The 10,000-nt window shown below is 61.5% G+C and overlaps 4 protein-coding genes across 4 annotated transcripts in view; all 4 read right to left on the reverse strand.

Moving 5' to 3' along the window:
* Positions 1–2,790, reverse strand: part of LPMP_090940 (translation-associated element 2, putative) — a gene marked incomplete at both ends in the record, with an annotated part of 3,597 nt that extends 807 nt beyond the window's left edge. The window contains one exon of the mRNA XM_010706029.1: positions 1–2,790. This exon is cut by the window's left edge and continues 807 nt beyond it. Coding sequence (XP_010704331.1) covers positions 1–2,790 — 2,790 coding nt within the window.
* A 501-nt stretch (positions 2,791–3,291) lies between these two features.
* Positions 3,292–5,076, reverse strand: LPMP_090950 (o-phosphoseryl-tRNA(Sec) selenium transferase, putative; the record flags this gene model as incomplete). Its single annotated transcript, XM_010706030.1, has 1 exon — positions 3,292–5,076. The coding sequence occupies one exon, from the start codon at positions 5,074–5,076 to the stop codon at positions 3,292–3,294; it is 1,785 nt and encodes a 594-aa protein (XP_010704332.1).
* Positions 5,077–5,985: 909 nt separating this feature from the next.
* Positions 5,986–7,914, reverse strand: LPMP_090960 (hypothetical protein; the record flags this gene model as incomplete). The annotated part of the gene is made up of 1 exon (XM_010706031.1): positions 5,986–7,914. The coding sequence occupies one exon, from the start codon at positions 7,912–7,914 to the stop codon at positions 5,986–5,988; it is 1,929 nt and encodes a 642-aa protein (XP_010704333.1).
* Positions 7,915–9,947: 2,033 nt separating this feature from the next.
* Positions 9,948–10,000, reverse strand: part of EF1G (elongation factor-1 gamma) — a gene marked incomplete at both ends in the record, with an annotated part of 1,212 nt that continues 1,159 nt past the window's right edge. The window contains one exon of the mRNA XM_010706032.1: positions 9,948–10,000. This exon is cut by the window's right edge and continues 1,159 nt beyond it. Coding sequence (XP_010704334.1) covers positions 9,948–10,000 — 53 coding nt within the window.

Raw genomic sequence — 10,000 nt, forward strand, 5'->3', positions numbered from 1 at the left:
CAGATCCAGCAGCTGTACAAGTGACAGCTGATTCCCATTCACCTTTGCTCCGAGCATGCGATCCTCGTCATCTTGATCGCCGTACTTGTCCTGGATCTTCCTCAGCTTCCTCTTCTGGTACTTTGTCAAGTTCTTGGCCTGGTCGTTGTCCTTCTGCGTAGCTGTCGTCGCCACGGTGGTGATTACACCGTCTTCCATCGCCGGGGAGGGAATGAGGGTAATAGTTGCAGCCGGCGTGCCTTGCAGACCTTCGCGGTCGACGCGTGAGTTGCGCGCCCCGCCCTTCGTTCGACGCCTGTCCACACCGCCACCGACACCGGCCGCGTATAGGCTCCGCTGCTTACGCTGCTCCGCACGGAGAGCCTCCACGGAGGGCAGCTCGACAAGGACAGTCGCTGTGTCAGCGGGCACGACTGTTCCTTCGGTGCCGCTTGGCGGGTTGGCGTCTGCGGTCGATGTCAGGAGGCTGGGCAGCTCACGCCGTAGCACGGTGAACGGGTCGACAGCGTCCTCCTCTCCGTGCGCCGCCTCGTCGTCGTCATCCTTGACTCCAGCAGTGATTGCAGCCGGCGCGGCCTCCGCCGGTTCACTCACGGTGCGTGCGACGTAGAAGAGCAGCGCGCACCCGAGCGACATCGACTGCGGGGGCAGATGGTGTCGCTCGCCGGTGTAGAGGTACGTGCCGGTGGCCGTGCCACCCGTCACCTGCGACGCGTACACCCACCACGAGCCAGTCGTCTGCTTCCGTTCCCATGCGCCGCTGAAGGCGACACACCACGCCCCTGCTTCACACGCGCTGTGCATCGCCACCGGCTGAGTCCTCGGCGAGGCCACGGCATTGCCGCCAGCATTGTGGCCACCGAGCTCCTGCCAGACGTCGTTCATGGGCCGCAGCAGGCACGGCAAAGCCCCATCCACATCACAGTGGATGAAAAGGTCCCCAAGACGCATCACGCGCCGCACCAGCAGCTCCGTCGACTGCACATCCTTGCCACGCAGCACAAGGTCACCGGCGCTGGTGCGGAACCAGAAGAATTTCTCCCACCAGCTGCGCTGCCGCTCCTTGACGATCACTTTCCTCTCCTTTTGCTCTGCTGCCTTGCGCTCTCCTTTGCGCGCCGCCCCAGCCGCCGCCCTGTCGGTCGCCGCAAGGGTGCGCTCCAACTTTGAGCGGTGCTGTTTTTGCCTGCCAAAGTAGTCCGCAGCGTTCGCGTGGGCCGTCTTGGACAGCGCCACCTCGACCACCATCGGCGGCACGTCGCAGTCCTCCTCGCCCGCCTCCTCGTCCAGCACCGTCTCGAGTAAAACGCTGATAGAGTTGCGCTCTAGGAAGAGGTCATGAATCATGTACGCCACTGGGTGCCCCTCTGCGTGGCGTCTCTTCAGCAGTATGCGCAAGGCCTCCCACGAGATGCCCGTTGCTAGGGCACCGTTGATGAGCTGGATCGCCTCGTCAACGCGGTCAGCGTTCAGGATGAGCTGCTCGCCCTTCAGCTGGTTAGCCGCTATGTCTGTCTCGAGTGCGTTGATGCGGCGCGCGTGATCGGCCGCAAACTTGTCTTCCTTGTTCTTGGAGGTGTTCTTGCGCTTCTCGTTCGACGCATCGATGCGTGCCGTCTCTGTGATGAGAAAAAACTCGTCGCAGACGCGACCGAAGCTGGCGCGGTAGAACGACACCACCCCGTCCTCTATGTACTGGGCGAGCAAGATGGGCGTGAAGCTCTCGTACTTCTCCGCGACGGCGACGAGGTCGGCTACACCAGCGGCGGCAGTGGAGGCGTCTGGCGCCGGTGGTTCTGCGGCGTTGGCTCTGCTGCCGGGCCCCGCCTTCGATTTGATGAGGTAGCCGCCGGCGGAGGCGAGGTCGACCTTAGCAAGGTCAAAGGCCTCCAACAGACCGGGGAGCAGGGTTGCAAAGATGTCGTCCGTCGACTGCTTCCAGCTCTTCCGGGGTGCGTTAGATACACCAGTGATGGCCAGCACGTGCTGAGCTAGATCAGGTCCAAAGTGTTGAATGCCCGCCACCAATGTTTGCACGACAGTGCGGTCGTTGCTGCGGGTGAGCCCCACTTCCCATTCCGCCTTCATCAACCGTGTGCGCTCTTCCTTGACCTGCTGTTGGGCCAGTGTGAGATCGGCGTCGGCGATGCGCTGCACGTGCAGGTGGCCAGATGCGTCCACGTGCGGAGGGTAGAGGAAAATGTGCGGCACCTCCGCTGCCGATACAGCTGTTCTAGTCACCGAGGACACCGTGGTGGCGGTATCTGCCTCCTGCGCCGAAGCCGACTCGACCGCCACCGCAGCAACAAAAGGGGCCGTGACGGGGTAGACTTGATTCACCATCAGGTTGTGGCCCTCGTCATCGCGGTGCGTACGGAGCAGCATCATCATCTTGTACGTGTAGTCGGTCAGAATTACATTGCCCTTCGAGAAGAGCTCCACAATGATATGGAAACAGCCCTCAGACGACGAAACACCGAAGCAGAGGTCTATCGTGCGGTCATGCTGCAGCTGCGAGATGCTGTCGAGCCGCCAGGCGCGGACGTGCTTGCGCAGCTTGAGAGTGAACTGTGACGGTACCTTCGGTTTCTCACGTTCCAGCTCCGTTAGATGGAAGCGCATGCCGCTCTCGAGGAGGACGTTCTTCTTGTGCTCGCCGTGCCCAAACTTGAACAAAAACATTTTGCTGTCCATGTTGTAGATGTTAAGCAGCCGCAGCCCTATGAGGTTCGCCCGCATCTCTTCCACTGTCGCCCTCACATCGAGGGCTGTCATGCGCTGCTTCACCATACTGACGCGAACACCTGTGCCTGTATTTTCTCCCCTCCCTCTGTGTGTGTGTGGGGGGGGGGGCGGGTGGATGTAATGGGGAGAGGGGTTTCTGCCGACCCGCCAAATGCCTGCGTGTACGTGTTACTAGTGTCCATGCGCAGAGAGAGAGAGAGAAAGAGAGGGGCAAGGTGGAGGGAGAGGAGAGGAAGGATGGTTGGAGCAACGACTGCGACGCCCAGATAGAGCATTCAAGGCGACACGGGTAAAGGTGGGCTGATAGAGGGGAGGAGGAGGAGGAGGAAGCCCCCCTGTCTCTCCCCCCAAAGGCGGCAGAGGTGCTGAGGTGGTCGCTCACTTTCTCCAGCGCGAAAAAAGAGTGCCAACCCTTCCTCACGCTGTGTTGCACCCTCTCACTGGTGCGTCGTCCTCTCCTTAATTTCCTCTCCCTTTGCTGCTGTGCGCAGACACCACCACGAACGCAATTTTCTCTACACGGTGGGCACCAGGCCGTGCGCTTCTTCACGCGGGAAGAGGCCACGCGTCGTGAAGGCGCAGCATCAGTGCCTCCACCTCAGCCTCTGACGTGCCGATGCCACACGCGATCACCAGCAGCGGGCATGGCGGCTGCCCATCTTGATGCATGCCGTAATTCGTGAACGTGCAGCCCGCAATCATAGTTGGGGTCGACGGTGCGGGGGTGATGACGCGGGGGCCAGTGACCGCGCTGCGGAACAGTTGTGCACCGAGGGCGCGGGCGGCTGCCCAGTTTGTCTTCTCCCCCTGCTCCGACCCCAATTGCGCACCAGTGCTGCTCGCTTCGGCTGCAGGCCGACCGTAAGTTCGCATGGTGACGGCGACACTGATGTCATTGCGGGGCATGGCAGCATTGCCAGCCCTTTGCGGCTCACCTACGGTATCCTCATAACCCTTGCCCTCTTCGCTGTCGTCGACCAGCAGCACCTCCCCTCGCTCGCGCGCAAACACGCGAAGCTGCTGAATCAGCCGCGCACGACACCTGTAGCGATCGTTCCACAGGGATCGCATGCCGCGCCGACCGAGGCTCAAGGCGGTGATGAAGAGGTCAAGGATGGGGCTCATGCTCGCGCGACCTGCGTAAAGGGCTGCCGCGGCCTGGCAGCACTCCTTGTTGCTAGAGCAGATGATCGAACCACCCACCGGAACCAGAAAGTTCTTGTCGCCAGACTGGACCACAAAGTCGACCCGCCCCAGTCGCTGCGCCGCGTCGAGCCGAGTCATGATGCGGCGGCTCTGCACTCCGTACGCATTGTTCACCACGTAGGGAATGCCGACCTTCTTACAGTACTGGGCAATGGCGACCGTGTTGTCTGGCAGGCGTGGCGCGAAGCAGCTGGTTGTGGAGAGCACACACACCACCTGCGACGGCCCACCAACGGTGTTGACGGCGGTGGCTACGTCGTCCACATGGCACTCAAGGAACAGCGACGACGACAGCGATGATGTCGATGGTGAACCAATGCTGGCTTGGTTACGGCTGAGGCTACCGCTGTCAGTGCAGGCGTAGGGGGCGGCAGAGCGTGCGAGTGGCAGGGCCGGCCGTAGCTGTACCGGCACCGGCACTAGCCCCGCCGCGTCAATGCACTTGAGCGCTGTCTTCTGATCAATACGGGGCCATATGACGTAGCGCGGTGCCTCCGGGGCTGACACACATGTGCGGTCCTGCTTGGTACGATCATCTTCGCACATTCGCGACTCTTGTACTCGGGAAGCGGACGTTGCGTTCATTGAGTCCTTCGTGACGGTGCGTTGCAGCGGCGCCGCCCCTGCCTCCTTCAGCAGTTCTTCTGTGCGCGTCTTCGCTACACACCGAAGCACCAGCGCCAGCGTCATGCCCGTTGCCATTGGCACCACCACTGCGGCCGCGGTCGACGGGGCCCCGGCTTGGCGTATCAGGTCAAGCATGAGCACGTTCGTTACTTTATACAGCAATGATGACCCCGCTGCCTTCGGCTGCTCACTGACCAAGTCGCCGGAGCGCCCAATCCCGTGTGTGAAGTGGAAGTGCCGCGTGCGAACGAGGGCAGAGACAACACGGCCCTCGCGTTCGCCGCCGCCGGCGTGGTGTGCGAAGTTGTTCGTGTCCATCAGCGCGAGCTGGCGAAGGATAAGCTCGATGGTAGCATCGTTGAGCCCTTCATCTGGGCAGCAACGCTGCGCCAGGATGGAACGCAGGATGCGGGCCGTTGACTGCAACGACTCGCGGCCCATGTCGATGTACCGCGCCGAGACGAAGTCCTCCGCCAGCTTTAGCGAACGATCCTCCATTGACGCAGACGGCGATGACGCACCTGCGTGTGGGCCGACACGAGTGTGTGTGCGTGTGATGTGCCGGTGCTGTGTTTCGTGTGGGTCGATGTTGATACACGGGGGATTGGTGTGTGTACGTGTGTGTGTGTGTGTGTGGGGAGGCGGGTAGAAGATGCCGTTGAGCGCATCACCAACACAAGCGATCGCAGAACAGGTAAGAGCGGGGGGAGGGAGGGAGGGAGGGGTGTGCAGAGGGATGTGGGCAACGTAATCGCCACACGCGCGTGCTCCGGAACGAAATGTGCCGTGTGAGCGAGCGTCGGGGGCGAGGGGGGGGTGAGAGGGAGTGTAGGACGCCGCCGGTGTTGTTGCACGTGATTGGCGCAGTAGTGATTGTGGTGGGGGATCGCAGGCGCATTAAACGTGTGCAAAGTACTCGTCGCTTGGTAGAGAGTTCTTTCTCCCTTGTCGGTTGGCCGAGAGAGAGAGAGCGAGGGAGCATGCCACACATGTAGCTTCTCTTACGTCTCCCCCACCTCCACACGTGTGTTGCCCGGTCGCTCGCTCTCTCTCTCTCTCCTCTCTGCTTCGCTCTCGACATCCTCAGTGGCTGTGTGTCGACCTTACGTAAGTTTCTGCTCGTGCCTATCACTCCCAAAGCGAGAGAGAGAGAGCGAGCGCACAGCGCGCGAGGGAGAGGGGAGGGAAAGGGAGGAAGTGAATCCAAACAAGATCAGTACCCACGTTATACACGCACGCACACACTCAGTACGAGGTGCGGTCGCCGCGTCCTGGCAGACTAGAGGGGGGGGGGGCGACAAACACACCGCGTACTTGTCTGTGCCTTTCCAGCCATCTGCTCAGGGCTGCTTCCAAGTTCTCACTTCTTTTGCTTCTGAAATCGCTGTGACTCCTATGAGAACGCCCCTATACAAGCGATAGGGGAGTCACGCAAGAGCTGGTTGCCACCAGCACCACTCGAGTATCCATGTACGGCTCGGCGGTAATCCCCTCGATGACACTACCGAAGGAGCGAAGCGGACGCGGCACCGGCAGAGTCGTGGCGCTCGGCGGCACATCGCGGAGGTCACCAACGTACAGTTCATGACCGGATGCCAAGACAAGAGCGTCCGTGAGCATCAAAACAGCTGCAAAGCCCCTGCCTTGACCAGCGCTTGCCGTGCTGACGCCGCCACTCACACCAGCCCCTGCCGTGGCTGGTGACGGCGTCACAGGAGACGTAAAGGCGGAGGCGGAGAGGGAGGCCGGACAGGGACCGAGTCCACACGGCAGGGCCATCGTGTTGCTCTGCACATGTACCGAGAAGGGTGAGTCAGTGCTGCTCCTAAACGTCGAGAAGGTGTTCCCGTCGTGTGGCTGCTGCTGCTGCTGGCGCTGGCGCTGCTGGAACGCTTGCCTTTCCAGCGCATCTCGATCAAAAGTCTGACGCGGCAGGACGGCGTTCCGCACGATTGCCCACCACCCGAGGGTCTTGTACCCAATTATTCCCGAGTAGTGGTGCTGCTGCTGCTGCTGCTGCTGGACGTGACCCAGCGTGTACTCAGCTGACCCCATGGACACGGCAACCGAGCCAACGCGTGAGGCAGGCGACATGTAGCCAACCTTACTGACCGGCACACTCTGTGTGCCAGCCAGCACGACGTGGCACGCGGCATCCTTCTCGCTGAAATGCAGATGCGCGTCGCACACATGCGTCACCGACTCCGCCGCGGAGGACAACCCCAACGCCGCAGTTCCGCAGTTACTTCCGCCCCCGCTCGCCGTCTGGCCGCTGTCATCACAGGCCTGGATGCGGTAGGGCGAGAGACGGTAGCGGTAGATGACGTGCGGAACGGCGCGGCTGTCGGTGAGGAGGCGCAGTGAAGCAGCATCGGTAGAGAAGTCGCCCGCAGCAGCGCTGTCCGCCCCCTGTCTTGCTGCAGATGCGTGCGATGTGAAGACAGAACCCTTGGCGAGTCGCTGTCGGTGATACTCCGCAAGGAGGCGCACTGAGCCTCCCTCGACCACTCGCTCCACGTAGTGCAACGCACCGCTGCTGAGCACCACGACAAGCGCCACGTCCATCGCGACGGCGACCTGCAGGCGCTGCGGAGCCAAGATGCGCACCACATCGGCCTCTACAAAGGAGCAGGCGAAGACGTCACTGCAGCTGCGCCGCACCCGATGCGCGCCTGACCGCTCAAGCGCTTCCACGGCCTTCGCCCGAAGGGCTGAGTTCGACCACGGCGCGGCCTCTTGATGCCATTCTGCTCTGTGCGCCACGGCAGCTGGTGCGTCCGTCTCCGCGTCTCCGAGCTCCTCGGCGGCGCTGTGGCTGCTGTTACGGGGTGACTGGTAGAGAAGCTGCACATCCACGACGACGACGCACCCAGCACTGGCGGCACTGACGAACTCCGGCCGTCCAGCCGGGTCCAAGCTGAAGGCCACGTCCACGACAGCATCCTGTGCCGTGATGGCGCCGCTGCTCCACTTTGCCAGCGAGCACTCGGCAACCTTGTAGAGGGCGCGACTGCCCTCGATGAGCAGCAGCGCCACCGTGCCGACAGTGGTGCCGACTACTGCCACGGCTGTGTCTGTATTGCCAGGGAGGGAGGCGACAGAGAGGCACGTAACGGCACCGGCGCAAAGGGCAACTTGCTGCTCTGGCGACAGTGGCGAGCACGGCGAGGGGGCTCTAGCGGCAGCAGACGCACTAGTCATCAGCGCCACGCCGTCCCTGGGCTCATGCAAATGCCCTGCCGACCACTGCTGCACCGCTGCGAAGAGGGCATCGGCACCCTTTCCCACCTCCTGCCCTGCCACGCCAAGGGGTTCGCCAGCCACATATTTTGCCATCCCCAGCGGAGATGATGCTGCCATTCTGGTATCGCTGTCGAGTCCACCACGACCCCCCGTCACCGCTCCACTGCCTGCCAGTGCGCAGGTCAGCCACCGTGGTGCTGATTGCACCGACACACACGATCCACCGGCGCACACAACGGTGATGCCGCTCGTCCCGCTGCACCGAAGCGTCGCGACGCGAGAGAGGGGATGCCCAGCGTGCAGACTGCCGCGACCACCGCCGCCGCTACTTCGACTGGCAGACACAGAGGCCATTTTTAGTTTTTTTTTTTCCGCCTCCTGATTGTCTCTGCTTTTTCCTCCCTGGCCCTCCGTCCTTGCGGCGTCCAGTGTATGCGTGTATGTCCGTGCGTGCGTGCGTCTGTCTGTCTGTCTGTCTAGCACTGATCCGTAAGAAACAGTGCTGTTCGTGCTGCGACCGAAGGCGAATAACACAAGTTAGGAGGGGGGAGGAAGGAGGTAAGACGTACGCATGAAGAGCGTCCCAACACGCACGATGAGGGGGGGGGGGTGAGTGATGACCACTACAGCACAGGCGATGGGGACGCTGCACAACATGCCACAGAGCGCATCTTCTCAGGGTGGCGAGTAGCCCGCTAGAGCCGGGGAGGATGGGTGGGATGGGCGTATGTGCAGAGTTCACGTGAGGACGGCCGGCATGCGCGTGTGTATGGCAACGACGCGCTTACTGCTACCAGCTGCTCGTGCTATGCAGTGGACTAAAACAGAGCCAGCGACGAAGCCGTGTTAGGAGCGCGTGTTCTCCCTCTGCGTGTGCATTCGCATTTGATTAGTTATTTTCATTTTCGTTCCTGTAGGCCTCCATTGGGGGGGGGGGGGGGAAGGGCGACCTCCTCTACACCCCAGTGAGACCGAGATGGATCGATCTCCCTTCCGGAAGCCACCGTACACCGGACGCAGGATACGCCCTCCCCCCTCCTCCTTCTGCCACGCACGCATGCTAGCGCGTGGACCTTTCTTTTGTGGCAGTGAGGGAAGAGCGAGCGAGCGAGAGAGGCGGGGGATGGGGTGGGGAGGCAAAGGGGTGCTGCCTTCGACCCGCTTTCACAACCAGCTCGCTGGTTTGTGCGAGTGCGTACTATTGCGGAGTGCCTCTCCGCCCCTTTCTAGTGGAAGGGAGAGAGGCACTCCACGAAGTGAGAGGGAGGCTGTCACCCTCTCTCTCTCTCGCTCGCTCGCTTTCCTTTTCCTTTATATGTATGTTGTTCTGACTTTAACAAGAAACTTCCCGCTCTCTTCTACCGATTTCCTTGTCGCCGTTTCAGGAGTCCGCTTCGATGAGGTGTGCTCGTGTCCGTTAGCGCCACCTCTGGCGCTAACGGACATACCCACACCCACATACGCACAAAGAACGAGGAAGAGGAAAGGAGGGGCGGGGCGGAGAGGAAACCGCGCGTGCGCTGACACGGAAGCCCACACATACACGCACACTCAGACAGAGTCTCCCTTCCTACGTACACGACAAGGCCCGCATCATTCCACAGGATTGCGAGCCTCGAGTTTTTTTTTTTTTGCATTTAGCCCGGAGAAGAAAGATGGAGAGAGCACAGAGAACAAAACATTAGCTGCGTAGGACCTCCTCTCCCCCCCCCTCGCCCTCGCTTTTCCGTCTTCCCTCCCTCCGTTGCTGCGCATCATTCTTCTGTGTCATCCCTCGCGTCTGAGCCACACACACACAGAGAGAGAGAGAGGGAGGGAGAGAAACCGGCATACGAACGATCAACACAGCGATCCGCAGAAGAAAAGGGAGCGTAAAAACAAATGCGTTAACTACACTGATTAGTGGAGAGGGGCGTGGCGGGTGGGTGTAAGCCAAAGCCACACGCACAAGCGACCAGAGGCGCCGTGCATCATCGCCATGCGCACGCTCACAGTGCACTAACTCTCCGTTACGTCAATAAGGGAAGGAGGAGAGAGCAGTGAAGCAGCCTCTGCGCATGATGCACGCCAACTCAGAGCAGCGTGCACGGGGCAGCAGCGACCGTGCCGTTAGCCATTAAGGCGGCTTACTTGAAGCAGCGGCCCTCCAGCACTGGGCGCGGTATCGTCGGACCCTCCC

The sequence above is a fragment of the Leishmania panamensis genome, assembly GCF_000755165.1.
Source record: "Leishmania panamensis strain MHOM/PA/94/PSC-1 chromosome 9 sequence".
NCBI classification, from domain to species: domain Eukaryota; phylum Euglenozoa; class Kinetoplastea; order Trypanosomatida; family Trypanosomatidae; genus Leishmania; species Leishmania panamensis.